The 16,289-nt window shown below is 39.3% G+C and overlaps 1 protein-coding gene across 1 annotated transcript in view; it reads right to left on the minus strand.

Moving 5' to 3' along the window:
* Positions 1 to 7,593, minus strand: part of CA3 (carbonic anhydrase 3) — a 10,575-nt gene extending 2,982 nt beyond the window's left edge. Inside the window, exons 1-5 of the mRNA XM_004370797.2 lie at positions 7,515 to 7,593; positions 6,537 to 6,734; positions 4,190 to 4,308; positions 1,628 to 1,720; positions 283 to 345 (exon numbers count right to left, since the gene is read on the minus strand). Of these exons, the coding sequence (XP_004370854.1) occupies positions 283 to 345; positions 1,628 to 1,720; positions 4,190 to 4,308; positions 6,537 to 6,734; positions 7,515 to 7,548 (507 nt within the window). The 5' untranslated portion in view covers positions 7,549 to 7,593. The remainder of the gene's footprint in view (positions 1 to 282; positions 346 to 1,627; positions 1,721 to 4,189; positions 4,309 to 6,536; positions 6,735 to 7,514) is intronic.
* Positions 7,594 to 16,289: the final 8,696 nt, after the last annotated feature.

Here is a 16,289-nt window from a genome sequence, read left to right on the forward strand (position 1 = left end):
GGGGGTGGGGAGGCACTCAACTTCTCTGACTCTGACCTTCATTGGGAAAGTAATTATCCGGCAAGCTGACTGTGAAGATCAAATAAGCTGATATATGTGAAACTACTCTAAAAACTGTAAACTATAAAAATATAACGGAATTCATTTTTATACGTATACTTAGCATGTCCATCAAACTTAATAACTAATTTTAGGTGAGAGAAATACATGTGAAAATGTAAAAACAAAATCAAAATGCCCTGCTTTATGTTCTAGGAGGGAAGTTGTTTTGTTTTGTTTTACCTTTGTCTTAACTTTGTCCAGTGCATCAAGAAACAGCTGGAACTCGCCTTTCTCACATCCTATCTGTAGTAAAGAAAACAGAAAACCAAGAATTATATTTCTCCCTTCTCCATAATTTAGCATTGTCTTGAAAGCTGATTTTGATCCATCCATCTGCAACTGGTGTTTATAAATCTGCCAGATTTATATCCCAAGATTTTATATCCCAAGATTTTAGGGTATATGTTTTCTGACCTAAACTTGGACTTCAAGCCTCTAAAGTACAAAACCACAAAATTACAAGTTGATCTAGTTTTTATGTCCTTGACCTCCTCTGCAAAATCATTTCACTTTTTATAGAATTAGAGCTAGAATGGACTCTACGTATTCAAAACTAAACTCACTGTCTTTCCTCTCAGACCCACTCCACTTCCTGTTGTGTTCTGTTCAAGCACTAAAAATGACCCAATGAAGTCAGAACATTAAAAAAAAAAAATAAGGTCATTCAAAAAGAAAGAAGCCAGATTTTCACCTCTAACTTAAAATCTAGATTATGTTACTACTACACTCATGTGTTAATAACACTAAGTCCTCTTTAAACCAACGTTGGCTCAACAACACACGCATTCCATGTGCTATCTTAGCCTGGAATCATGTGAGTGGTGGCCACCCTAAGCCGAAGGGGTGTTGAGCCAGGACTTTGGCATCACAGTGGTTCCCAGCATTGGCTTTTCTGGTTTCCAGTGCAGTTGAAATGGAGTCCTAGGAAAGGATAACGAACATATGCCTCCCTTACCCTCACTGCCACCATACATAAGTTCCCTCTATGGCTCTGTCCTCATCTACCACCCACACATACACTCACTCATACACACACCCATACACACACCCCACATTTTGAGAGAATTTAGAAGTGCTAGGGATTCTGGAGTACGGCCAAGAAAAAAAAGTACACTTTTAAAGAATACTAAACTATTTTGAGGAGTCTGTGGGTGGCACAAACAGTTAAGCGCTCAACTACTAGCCAAAAGGTTGGTGGTTCGAACATACCCGGAGGTGCCTTGGAAGAAAGGCCTGGCAATCTGCTTCTGACAGGCCACGGCCTTTAAAATCCTATGGAGCAGTTCTACTCTGCACACATGGGGTCACCGTGAGTCGGAATCAACTCCATGGTAACTAACAACAAAATATTGTGAGCTGATCTTAATAGAAATATCTTGATTACCTAAAAGAATACTGAAATTATACAGAGGGAGGGAGAGATGTTGTCCCCCTTAAGCAAAAAGAGGGAATGAAACTCACGCTATCCTGTGCATTAATAAGGAACTAACTTTTTAAAAAAAAGTATGGTCAATTTTTACCTTACCTTCAGAAAAACACCAACCACAGCTATTCCATCAGGCTGCTTCAGCGCTCCTCCATAAGTGTTATACTTTGGATTCCAGTGAACCAAATGCAGCTGAAACCATAGAATGCAAGTTATGAGGAAAATTCTTAGAGCAAGAAAATAAATTGTCTACAATAAACCCAATAATTGTACAGTCTAAGGTTGCTGAACACTCTCATAGAAGTAGATAAAATTCTAAATATTAATAGGTAGTATTTTGATGAAGGAGCCCTGGTGGTGCAGTGGTTAAGTGCTGGACTGCTAACCAAAAGGTCTGCAGTTCGAATCTACCAGCCGCTCCTTGGAAACCCTATGGGGTAGTTCTACTCTGTCCTATAGGGTCGCTATGTGTCAGAATTGACTCGACAGCAACGGGTTTGGGTTTTTTTGGTTTTTATTTTTTATTTTAATGGTTCAAATCAAAAGTATATAGAATTAAGATAAATAGATTTATAACATAATAATTTATAAAAACTGTACTTTTGTTATACTTATTCAAAATATTTTAATTTTGCATAATATTACTTCTTTTTCTGACTATGTCAAATAATGAAGCATAAAGCTATAAATAGGAAGCTGCTAACATCCTGAAGTCACAATTAATAGGAATGTCAGGGAGGAAAAATAAGGGGAAAATTCTTGGGCACTTTCCTATCTACTTCTTTTCAGCAGTCAGCTCTCTAGAACCTGGTGGCAACCTTACCTTAATTTAGAACATGGGCACTAGTTAAATTCGTCAAATTTCCCACAATGAGTTATACAAAGTGGCAAGAGAATAGTACACAACAGTTAAAAATATTTTATTCAAGATAAAAAGTGTGAAATAATCCCATGTGCAAAGGTAAAATGCAAGCGTCACCCACATCTATAAGAAATATACTAAACTTTCCCCATTTGTGGACCAGGATGTCTAGAAGGTGTTTTCAATAATTAATTTATCCTGCCCTGCCACTGGCTCTTTAGGTTGGCTGTAAAGAAATGAAATGATCACAGTGAAGTACTTGGGTCTCCTAGAGATTACTTTAAACCAACAATTAAGCTGCCTAGTAATTCTGATGGAGGAACCCATCAGAATTAGGTCGACGGTTTGAACCAGGGCCGGATTACCCAATAAGCAAGGTACCCATGGGCCCAATTGTGACTTCCCACCAAGCTGCACAGTCTGCAGTGCACAATTTCACCTGTCTCCCACCACCTCAAGATGTAGTGAAACCCATGTGAAATTGCTCACCACTGACCAGGAAGTAAATGCAATTAAGCCCGTGTGTGCCTTGCTAATGCAAGCCGATGGATACTGTGCTTAGTAGTTAATTTGTCCCTGGTTTGAACTCACCAACTCAACCATGGGAGAAAGATGTGACAGTCTGCTTCCATAAAAATTATAGCCTTGGAAACCCTATGGGGGCAGTTCTACTGTGTCCCATAGAGTTGCTATGAGTCGGAATCATGGATTTTATGACTGCTAGAAAGGTCCACATGTGGTTCCAGGTTCCTGTGGCAGTGCCCTGTGTTTGCAAGAACCTGCCTTTAGAAATGGAGCCCTGGTGGTGTAGTGGTTAAGAGCTCAGCTGCTAACCAAAAGGTCAGCACTTCAAATCTACCAGCTGCTCCTTGGAAACCCATTGGGGTAGTTCTACTCTGCTATGGGTCGCTGTGAGTCAGAATCGACTCTACTGCAACGGATTTGGCCCTTGGAAAACCACAAAGCAAAAGGTAAATGATCTTCACAGCCAGGGCATTTGCTTACAATGTCCCCTCACAGGCTTGGCTTTGTAAAGATAGCATGCATGAGGCTTGTCTTAGTCCCTGTGCGAACTTTCTTTGCAAGTTAATCACTTGATCTGAGCTACAAATCATACTTTTCTTTAATGGGTTAACTGAGAGTAGTGTTTGCCCCCACAGGACTCTGAAACCAGTCTGCATGAGGTATAACACCAGGCCTAGCATTTATCAGCCATGTGACTTTGTTATGTAACCTTTCTGTGCCTCAACTTCCTCATCTGTAACTTATCTCAAGGGGTTGCTGAGATAATTAAATTTAGTTAACACATGTAAGCATTTAGGACGTATTAGCTATCCTTACCTTTGCAGTTCCACTCAGGACTCCTCTGCCCTTTTATATTAAGCCACTACCCAATTTCTTAATATAGCCTTGGAAGTCTTCAGGCATGATGCTAACTCACTTACACTCTCGTAACTGTCTAGCCTAGAATGTTTGGCAGTTTCACCTTATGCTAAAACTGAACCAGTAGACCAGTTGCCATAGAGTCAGTTCTGACTGATAGCAACTTCATGGGTGTCAGAGTAGAACTATGTTATAGGGCTTTTAATGGCTGATTTTTTGGAACTAGATCACCAGCCTTTCTTCCTAGGTGCCTCTGGGGGGACTTGAACTTCCAATCTTTTGGTAAGCAGCCAAGCACATTAACCATTTATACCATCCAGGCTTGAGCGTAAAGCAGTGGATACTGTTTTGCTGCTGTGGCTGTTATTTTTCAGTTTTCAGTTTTCACTGTATGTGGTCATGGCAGTTCCACCTACCTCTGCTGCATACTTGACTCCATCCACGATGTGCTCAGAACCGTGATCATCAGAGGAGCCCCAGTGAAGATGAAACTGGCGAAGCCGGTAGGACCCATGGAGAGGGCCGCCTCTCAGCACTGTGATTCAGAGAAGCCAGGTCAACAGTGAGCTCACGAATTTTCTTACAGAACCCACCTGTAAACAAGTGGTGTAACAGCCAACGTTTGATGGGCAAATGCGGTCAGTCTCCTGGGTAGGTGGTTCCATTCCCAAGCACACTGGTCTCCTTCTCACAAAATGAAGGCTTGGGAAATGTCAATATAAACAATTTTTCTTTTCTGTCTTTGTTGTTTAGCTTGCTTGCTTTACTATTTTTCAAATGTCAGTTTAACATTTATGAATACAAAATTAAAATAACAGAAGGACAATAAGAATGCATACAACCAAAGGGCAGGTCAGAAATGTGCTGCAGTGGGAAGAACGTGACAATTGAGAGCCAGTCAGATTTAGGTTCCAATCCTGGCTCCACTCCTTGCTAGTTATGTGATCTCAGTAAAGTTGCTAAACTTCTCTGAACCTGTTTTGCATCTCTAAGAGGGCGATAATAATGCCAACCTTTCAGAGCTGCCGTAAGGATTAAATGAGATTAAGCACCTTAAAGTCCCCACTAGTGTCCAGCACAGCAATCACTAAGCAAATGTGGATTCCTTCTCTATGTCTTGCTTCCAACTACACTCTTCTTTAAGACTACAAGCAATAACTTTCATCTAAGCCCAGTTTAGATTATGTCTACTCAAATGAGATGAAACGGAAAATTTAGAAATTTCCCGAGAAATCAACCAATGTAGACAGCTAAACTAGATAATTCTTGGTAGCACCTATTCGGGCTTGTTATGTAAATACCTCAGCCCCTCGCTTAATTTAGTTTCAATTCATTCAGCCTGCAAAGTGATTTAGACGTTCAGATATCTTCCTAGGAACACTAGGAAACTATGCAGAAACCCTAAAACCAAATTTAACAATATAAACTAGATCGAAATAGAATTCAGAGGGTAGCTAGTCTAGAAAGGGTTGGTCAAATATTAGGTTGAAGTGGCAGAGTCAAACTATAGTGTAGGTCTAAAACAATAGTCCTTGGCCAGTATGAGCTTGGTCATGTAGGAATGAGGAATCTTGATTCACTACATTTTTTCCTGTCCAACCACTAGGCACAGTTATTATCTGGACATGTGAGTCCAATTTCTTAGGATAAACCATATGAAATTTCCTTTTTTTTTTTTTTTTTTGGTCTACAAAAATGACTTTTTTTTAACATGGCATGTGGTTCAACCTAATAGATACTGTTTAATTTCATTTTTCTTTTTCCTTTGAAATGGAACTTAATTTAAATGGGGCAAGGAGGAAGGAGGAAAAGATAACAACATGAGCTCATTGTTTAAGAAAATGTAAATTTCTATTATAGTCTTTACTTGGAACTTTCTAGTAGGTAGGAATTATGACTCTATTACTCTTTACTACAACATCATTAAGAATATTCAGTCATGTACATCAAAAATTAAAATAATAATTTTAACTTTATTATAAATAGGAGTTTATTGGTGAGTAAAAGAAATTGTATTGTATATCAAGCACCAGCATATTAAGGATTCTTTCTTATTTATAGTGAAATAAAACATTTCTATTAATTTACTATTATTTCACTATTTTGCTTAATACTGCAGCTAAAATAGTTTTTTTTTAAACATGTAATGTTCCAGCTTCACACACACTGATACTACTCAAGAAGAAATTGCCAGATACTTGAAAAATACTTATCAACAGGATTAATAAGGTGAATCCTGCTATATTTGAAAGAAATGTGGTCGAAACATGGAATTCATCTTGACTCAAACAATGGCCGTATTATCTCCTCTGGACTGGCACCCTCCCAGGTTAGGGGAGGAAAGTGCCTACTTTGTTTCTTTGCTATGTTCCTTGCTTTGTAAAATGGTTTCTGCTATTCTTGAGAGTGGATGCTTCGCTCTCCAGACCGTGGAAAGAAGCACAAGAACCCTCAGCAGGAGGTCATCAGAGCCTGAAGAATACTCATTTGGATTCATTGCCATCACTGCCCCACCCATGTTCCCTTTCAGGAATGCACTGCCAACTTTTTCCGTGGGCATGGGGCCATTTTGCAGCAGCAAATTGCCCGAGGTTGGAAGATGAGACATTCTTTTCAGTATATAAATATAATTCACAACTAAAGCAAAGTTAAATGTCATATCCATTTCAGAAATAAATTGCCCCCTATTACTGTCATAAATCACATTTTTCCAATATGTACATTGGACCTGTCCATGTAACTCTACCTAAGTGTTATACTTACTTGACCTATCATAAACATCGTCAAACACGACCCTGCAGGTCTTCCCATTGTTCAGAATGGTCTTGGCAGAGCCAGGGTCATAAGATGCTGTCCAGGGACCCAGAGAAGGGTCATGGTTGATGTCTTTGGTATGCAGCTCAATGGGTGACTGCTTGTCTCCCTTGGCAAATGGGTAAAGTTCAGGCCAGTGGTCAGGACCTAGGAAATAAAGTTGAGGGGATTTATTTATTTTGTGGCCCATCGCCTCTTTCTAATGGACTGAACCAACAAAATACACAGAGGCTAGAAAGTGATTGCAAAATTGTCTTTGGTTTCAGAGTGGACAACACAGGCTTAGCTGTTAAGACCCGTTCATAGTTGTGTTAGTAGTCTACCTAGAGACTACATTTACCTTGGTGTATTCTCTCTGTCTAGCTCAAGAATATAGTCTCAAACGCTTATTTTTGAAATGCACTGCATCACTTTTTTTTTTTTTTTTTAACCAATGCCACTATCATAAGGCTGGAATAAAATAACTGACTACATACATTTTTGCATCACTTTGTGGTTTTCAGAGCTCACTCATACTCCTTATCTCATAGATAGGCAGAAGCCTTAGGTAGGCAGGAATTCTTATACCAACTCCAGGCTCATAAAGGGTAAGTGCCTTGTCCAGTTGTCACAGAGACTACTGAGTGACCATCGGAACTGGAAATCAGGTTGTCTGACTCCCCAGTCAGAGGCAATGTGATCTTGGGCAAGTTACCGAACCTCTCTGGGCTTGAGTTTCCTTCACTGGAAATAATAACAGTAGAGAGAACTAAGTGAGATGAAGGTAAAAGGGCCTGCATCGCTTGGAACTTGCAAGTATACATTAGTTTCCATCCATTCCTACGCCTATGCTTTCCACTTTACTCCGTGGAGTTGCCCAGTCTGTGCGATGCTGAGGCGCTTCCCTGGCCCCTGTCCGGGACCCAGGTTGCAGCTGTCTGTACTCACCATTGTGGCTGGCGTAGCCCCACTCCTTGGCCATGGTTGTCCTTGTTGATGCTGGACGGCTCCTGCCTTCTCCGCGCAGCGTGGTTCAGAGTCCGCGCGAGCCCGCGCCTTTTATATAGGTCTCCCCCCCCCCGCAGACTGCATGGCCTTATTAGGTCAGCGAGGGTGGGGCGGGGGGCTAAACGGGATTGCGGTGGTATTTGGGAGGCGAGGTGGGGGAAGCCAATGAATTCCAAAAGCTGGACAGCTGTCAGGGCGCAGAGCTGGGGGTGGAGGTGGGCGGAGGGGCCCTCCCTCGTCCCCCCCTCTCGCTGGAACGGTGGCTCCTGGCCTTTCCATCCCATCTCCGAAAGCTGCAGAGCTTTCTTATGGGCGCCGAGGTGCAGAAATGCAGGCGGCTTTCGCCTTATCCTTGCTCTCTCCTCCATGCATTTTTTTTCGGGGGATGGAGTGTCGTAGTTGTGCTTAGCCACCAACTAAAATCTGCACCCTGGTGGCGCTTGCAGTTACGCTTAGAAGTTGCTTTCAGCGGAGACTGGCGCTCTGGCTACGGTCTCTGAACGCTTCTGCGAGTTTGTTTCGCTCCAGCGATCCAATTACGGTGGCTCGAAAGAACACGTTTGTTTGCCTGATGTGTGTTTAACCCTATTGCAGGCAACTTGTAAAATACTAGGAGCAAAGGGTGGGAAGAAAGGGTGGCGAGTGCAGGTATTCTAATTCCGTGCCAAGTGTCCTGGAACCGCACCAGGCGGCATTTCCAAACCTAGCGGTTCCTTTGGTCTCCCGGATGGCGAGGGCTGCATGTCAGAGAGCGCCGGGAATCAGGGAGAGGACTGGATCCCTGTTTGACGCAGAGCAGGAGCGTGGGACTAATTTATCCATACTCCGTAAACTGTATCTCTGCTCACATAAAGTCGAGAATATTCTGGAGTTTTGGAAGACCACGAACGTAAACTGAGTCATATTGTTTAAAACGTATGATCTAACTCTGCAAAACATAATAAGAGGTTGGAAGGAAGAGGAAAATGTGTTCGGAATTCTTTCGCTCCCCCTCCCAAGTTGTTTTATAATACTATGGAACCACGAAGAAAGAGACTAGAACTGTCATATCAAGTGTACACATGGCAGATATATTTTTAAACGCCTGTTGTGGTTCACATTGAGAACATTAGGGTAGCGGATATTTACAATTCTAGAAGTATATTGTAAGATTTCCTCTGTACTTAGTAATAATTTTTTTCCTTTTTTTAAGCGGGCAGCAAGAAAAGATAAAGCTGTTTTCAGTACTGTCTTGAACAAGGTTGAAATATACATTTCCTTCATTGCTTTTACTTTTATTGGTGATAGTATTTTGTATTTGGGGCTACAAAACTTGAAAAGGAAATCTCTCATCGTGGCAAAGATAACTCATCCCTAAGGCATGTGGAATGACTGACCACACTCATAACCTGGACGCCGGGGCAGTCACTCGCTGGGTATTTTTGTGACCAGGGATTATTTGATCCACACAATAGCAGTGTGGAATCAAGAACTGAGACCGTTTGGAAAATGCAAGTGAAAACACAGCAAAACATATGCCTTCAAACTTTAAGTTCACCTATGTCCCTGTTTGATCAAGAAATCTATAATAGAGCCAGGATGCTTAAGGTCCATTTTGTATTTTGCTGTCACAGTATGGTGCTGCCCTCTGTGGTTAATGGAGGTATTTTATTTTTTTTTATTAAGTGTTTTACTATTTGTGTGAGTAAACCATGATCTTGTCCCAATCCATTCAATTGTTACAGCCTCTCTTTTTCTGGTATATGTGGTTAGAAGATTAGAAACTAAATTTCATGTTATTTTATACAGGAGTAACACAGATAAAGCCTTTAATAAAATCTTTATACTAAGCAAGGTCAACAATCCAGGAATTCATCATATTGCTACTGTTATGCATAAAAAAGAAAACCAAACCCGTTGCTATCAAGTCGATTCCAACTCATAGTGATCCTATAGGAAAGAGTAGAACTGCCCTATAGGGTTTCCAAAGCTGTAATCTTTATGGAAGCAGACTGTCACATCTTTCTCCTGAAGAGTGGCTGTTGGGTTCAAGCACAGACCTTTTGGTTAGCAGCCCAGTTCTTAACCACTGTGCCACCAGGGCTCCTTCTGTTTATGTATATAAGGAGTAAATAAAAAGGATGTGGGGAAGAGCTATTTGTCATTAATTAAATAATTGCACTACAGTGCACAATTTCAAAGAAAAACTGGGTAGAATTTGCAATGGGAACTATTTAACATCTTTAGTTGTGTTGCTTCGAAAATGATGATTTTTTTACTGTACTTTCTTACAAAACAAATCAGAATTTCAAGACAATTTATATCAAATCATGTAATTTTAGACCATAGTATGTTTTTCAGAAACCTCAAATTAACTGTTGCATCATTAACTGGTTTACTCCAGCATGTTTGTCTATAAATTTCAAAATTTTCTATCAACAGAACAAAGAGATCCTGCTAAATTGTATCCAAAACCTTGAGATTTTTGGAGTTGGCTTAAAAAGAATTTTTTTTTTAGGTATACACTGAGATAAATAACGTCAGAACAAGAGTTAGGAACGATTAACTACGCATTGTTTCTTCGAATATTTACAGCATTTCTCCCATTACCATTATTGGAAAGTTGATGTATTGGGCAATTTGTAGGATTTTTCTTCCCAAAAAACACACACTCGAGCACAGAGAAAACAGAAAAATCAAGGAGAAAATTTAATTTAAATGTATTGTGATGAGGGCAAATTTAAATTTGGAAGTTTCCGACTAGGTTATATGTAAAAATTATAAACTTGGAAGATCTAAGGTGATAACATTTAATATAGTTTTACTTATGATTTGGCATTTTATTTTGCAAAGTACCAGGTCATATAACTCTAGTTTTCTGCCAGTTGATATTATTTAGTGTTTCTAGTACAGCACAAAAAGGAGCTAGAAAATGCCTCCTTATTCACCTCTGAAATCAAAGCATAAATTAGAATTTGAAGTAATTGTGTAATTTTGGTTAAATATTTTAAATACTATAAGGTTTTCATTTTCTAATACATTTTTATTTTCATAGAACAAGTTCTGAAATAGAAAAGTGGAAATAAATGACTAATAAAATTTACAAATTTAATCTATTAAGTAACTGTCATGAGCAGCATAACTTTTACTTTCCTCTGTGATAACTTTTTTCCCAAAAACTTTATCAGGAATCCTAATTAACCATATTCTATAGGAACATGATAGGCCCAGATCTTGAGTTTGTCACCACTGACACTTGGGCCATTTGGATGGGATCTTAAAATATGGCTCCTGGCCATGGCAAAATTGTAGGGGAACAGCCTGAGGCCTTGTCCCAAATGGTGTCACTCACTGAAATGTATCCATCTGAGATAGTCATTTTATTTGGGAGTGAGAGAATGAATCCAAAGACGAAGATCCCCCCTCCCCCAATCTATGCAATGAGATCTGACCATCCAAGTTCATAAATTCAAATAATTTTCTTCCAAATACGAATTTTTAAAATACAGCAATAACATCTTAAATAGAAGGAAAAACCATTAATCTAAACTTTATGATGCCTATCCTAGGATCAAATTTAGTTTTTCAAGTCTAGTTTTAAATAACTTAATGATGGTATTTGCTTGTAGAATTAACAAGTGGAATTTTGTTTTGTTCTGTTCTGTTTTGACATTTCAGATATATTCTAGGTAGCCATTTGCCTAAATTTTTCTTTGGCTTCAAATACCTCATTTGTGGAATGGAGAGAATAATGCCTACCTTACAGGGTTCTTGTGAGGCTTAAATAGATAATATATGCGAAGGACTTATCACAGTGTAGAACAGTGTGATTGACAATCAGCAAAGCTAGTGCCCTTCTCTGGCCTTGTTCATTTTAGCTAATTTCTCTCTGGGCAATAACCTACCCTAAATAGTCCTTGTACCTTGTTGACCATAAACAACACTTTCTGTGCACGTCGAAAGGTATAGGTGCTAATCCGCAGACGTCACTTAGATGAAGAACACACTCTGCTTGTCTGAGATAAAATTCACCCTTTCCTTCAACTGCTTTGAGCTGCTCAACCTAACCACCAGTTGATTCTTCCCACAGTGACAGTCAAAGTAAACTTTTTTTAAATCACATGTGAACAATTAGGCAACAAAAACATTAATTGTGTTAATGACTAAGACCAAAATTAATTGAAACTCATAGCACTGCAATAAGAACTAAAAACAATATAATTTCTACAAGGCTTAAAACTTCTTTGGCATATTTTTTGATAAATGAGTTTTTATAAGTGAAATTCAAAATTGTCTAAATGGCTTTCAAGGGTCACCACGAGACAACCCCACCAGCTTTTCAGCCTCATCCCAGCCTTTCTCCCCAAAATCATCCACCCTCTGCTTCAGCGACAGAGCATCCTTTTCTCTTCCCATAATAGACTTTATTCTGTCCTACCTCTGTACCTTTTCACACACCATTCCCTTGGGTTCAATTGTTCTTTCCCTCTTCTATACCTGGTAAAGCTAAACTGGTTATATCAACAGTTATGTAGACTGAATAGTGTTTAAGTAAGATTTCACACTGAAAAGTTATTCACCCGTAAAATCAGTTCTCAAATTAGACCTGCTTTCTCTTCCTCCCTGCTGCTACTTACTCTATTTCAAGGACAAGCCACTGTTGAAAGTTACATTGACTCTTTTTTTTAATTTTTTTGGAAGGAAGGGTGGAGGCTGTTTCCCACATCCAGTGTGATGTAAATTATTTTGCTTCCCTAGGAAAAATCAAGCACCAACTTCATTTCTATAGGAGCTAGAAAGATATGGATTCCTTTTCTGTCTCTTCTTGCAAAGCTTTGTTACCATAGGCTGGTTACATAACCTATCAGAATACATAATAATAGCCTCCTGGACATCTTGCTCCGTTATAGCACCATGGTATTGTTTCTCCATATTTGAATTAGCTGTAGTAAAGTGTGTTTTTCTTCATACATCAGATGTGTGAAAGCACTTGGAAATTAACATTTTCTACTTGTCATTATTTTTACTTTTGCAAATTTAATTGAATAAATATTTAAGAGCTGAGAAGTTTTCATGCAAGGAACAATACATAGAGTCATTTAAAAAATTGTAACTGCTATTTTGCAAGACACAATCAGGTGAACCTAAAATCATTGCATCTTAAAGACATCATGAGACACTAGAGATTGTCTTTCATGAATTTTCCAAGTAACAGAGCAGAAAAATACCTGCATTTATTGTTTGAATTTGTATAGCCTTTTAATGTCACTAAGTAATAATGAAAGTCCCTGGCGATTTGTACTCAAATACTAAACAACATAAACAACAACTATACATGTGGATCTTGCCAGATGGGGTACACAGGAATCAAGTCAACTACATCTGTGGAAAGAGACCATGGGAAAGCTCATAATAATTTATGGATAACATTGCGAAGAATGGGAATTCCAGAACACTTAATTGTGCTCATGAGGAACCTGTACATAGATCAAGAGGCAGCTGTTACCAACAGAACAAAGGGATACTGCATGGTTTAAAGTCAGTAAAGGTGTGCGTCAGGGTTGTATCTTTTCACCATACTTATTCAGCCTGCCTGCTGAGCAAATAATCAGAGAAACTGGACTATATGAAGAAGAATGGGACATTAGGATTGGAGGAAGACTCATTAACAGCCTGTGATATGGAGATGACGCTACATTGCTTGCTAAAAGTGAAGAGGACCTGAAGCACATACTGTTGAAGATCAAAGACCACAGCCTTCAGTATGGATTACACCTCAACATAAAGAAAACAAAAATCCTCACAAATGGACAAATAAGCAACACCATAGTAAATGGAGAGAGACAATGGAAAGGCTCAATATCATCAGTCAGAACAAGGCCAGGAGCTGACTACGGAACAGACCATCAATTAACTCATATGCAAGTTCAAGTTGAAGCTGAAGAAAATTAGAACAAGCACACTAGAGACAAAGTATGAACTTGAGTATATCCTACCTGAATTTAGAGACCATCTCAAGGATAGATTTGATGCGTTGAACACTAATGACTGAAGACCAGACAAGTTGTGGAATGACATCAAGGACATTATACATGAAGAGAGGAAGAGATCATTAAAAAGACATGAAAGAAAGAAAAGACCAAAATGGTTGTCAGAAGAGACTTTGAAACTTGCTCTTGAATGTTGACTAGCTGAAGCAAAAGGAAGAAATGATGAAATAAAAGAGCTGAATGGAAGATTTCAAAGGGCAGCTCCAGAAGACAAAGTAAAGTATTATAATGACATGTGCAAGGACCTGATGATAGAAACCAAAAGGAAAGAACATGCTTGGCATTTCTCAAGCTGAAAGAACTGAAGAAAAAACTAAAGCCTCGAGCTGCAATACTGAAAGGTTCTATGGGGAAAATATTAGACAACACAGGAAGCATCAAAAGAAGGTGGAAGGATAGAGTCACTATACCAAAAAGAATTGGTCTATGTTCAACCATTTCAGGAGGTAACATATGATCAGGAACTGATGGTACTGAAGAAAGAGGTCCAAGCTGCACTGAAGGCATTGACAAAAAACAAAGCTCCAGGAATCGATGGAATACCAATTGAGATGTTTCAACAAACGGATGCAGCACTGGAAGTGCTCACTCATCTGTGTCAAAAAACTTGGAAGACAGCTACCTGGCCAACCAACTTGAAGAGATCCACATTTCTGCCTATTCCAAAGAAAGGTGATCCAACCGAATGCAGAAATTATCGAATAATATCATTAATATCACATGCAAGTAAAATTTTGCTGAAGATCATTCAAAAGCAGCTGCAGCAGTACCTCAACAGGCAACTGCCAGAAATTCAAGCTGGATTCAGAAGAGGATGTGGAACCAGGGATATCATTGTTGATATCAGATAGATCCTGGCTGAAAGAAGAGGATACCAAAAAGATATTTACCTGTGTTTTATTGACTATGCAAAGGCATTCAACTGTGCGGATCATAACAAATTATGGATAACATTGCGAAGAACAGGAATTCCAGAACACTTAATTGTGCTAGTGTGGAACCTGTACATAGATCAAGAGGCAGTCACTGGAACAGAACAAGGGGATACTGTGTGGTTTAAAGTCAGGAAAAGTGTGCGTCAGGGTTGTATCTTTTCACCATACTTATTCAGCCTGCCTGCTGAGCAAATAATCAGAGAAACTGGACTATATGAAGAAGAATGGGACATTAGGATTGGAGGAAGACTCATTAACAGCCTGCGATATGGAGATGACGCTACATTGCTTGCTAAAAGTGAAGAGGACCTGAAGCACATACTGTTGAAGATCAAAGACCACAGCCTTCAGTATGGATTACACCTCAACATAAAGAAAACAAAAATCCTCACAAATGGACAAATAAGCAACACCATAGTAAATGGAGAAAAAATTGAAGTTGTCAAGGATTTCATTTTACTTGGATCCACAGTCAACACTCATAGAAGCAGCAGTCAAGAAATCAAAAGACACATTGCATTGGGCAAATCTGCTGCAAAAGGCCTCTTTAAAGTGTTAAAAAGCAAAGATGTTACCTTTAAGACTAATGGACACCTGACTCAAGCCATGGTATTTTCAATCACCTCATATGCATGTGAAAGCTGGACAATGAATAAGGCAGACTGAAAAAGAATGGATGCCTTTGAATTGTGTTGGGGAAGAATACTGAATATACCATGGACTGCTAAAAGAATGAATAAGTACAGCCAGAATGCTCCTTAGAAGTAAGGATGTCAAGACCACGTCTCATATACTTTGGACATGTTGTCAAGAGGAATCAGTCCCTGGAGAAGGACATCATGCTTGGTAAAGTAAGAGGGTCAGCAAAAAAGCAGCAGACCCTCACGAGATGGATTGACACAGTGGCTACAATAATGGGCTCAAGATAGCAATGATTATCAGGATGGCACCGGAACGGGCACTATTTCGTTGTGTTGCACATAAGATCACTATGAGTTGGAACCAACTTGATGGCATCTAACAACAGCTAAACTGAAGTTTAACAGTTTGAACCCACCCAGCAGCACTATGGAAGAAATGCCAGGTGATCTACTTCCATAAAGATTGTTGTTGTTATTGATTGCTGTTGAGTCAATTCCAACTCATGACAATCCCATGTGTTACAGAATAGAATTGCTCATAGCTAAGAAAGCTCCATGGAGCAGGTCTACCTTAACACATGGGGTCGCCGTGAGTCAGAATTGACTCAACAGCAACAGTTAATTGTTAAGTAATAAAGACTAATGAAAAACCCACTGCTGTCGTGTTGATTCCAATTCATTTCAGCTCTATAGGACAGAATAGAACTACCCCATAGGGTTTCCAATGTTGTAATTTTTACGAAAGCAGACTGCCACATCTTTTTCCTGAAAAGTGGCTGGTGGGTTCAAACTGTCAACCTTTCAGTTAGCAGCCAAGCGTTTAACCATTGTGCCACCAGGGCCTCTAATAAAGACTAATAGAAGTCTTTAAATTAGTGGAATACAACACACAACTATTTTATTTATTCCAAATAAGTAATGAAATTCAAATAATCTATTCTTTAAAACATTTTAAAAAGATGGAAACAACCTAGATGCCCATCAGCAGATGAATGGATAAACAAACTATGGTATATACACACAATGGAGTACTGTGCAATGAGAAAGAACAATGATGAATCTGTGAAGCATCTCATAACATGGATGAAACTGGAGGACATTATGCTGAGT

This window comes from Trichechus manatus, unplaced genomic scaffold, assembly GCF_000243295.1.
Source record: "Trichechus manatus latirostris isolate Lorelei unplaced genomic scaffold, TriManLat1.0 scaffold00009, whole genome shotgun sequence".
NCBI classification, from domain to species: domain Eukaryota; kingdom Metazoa; phylum Chordata; class Mammalia; order Sirenia; family Trichechidae; genus Trichechus; species Trichechus manatus.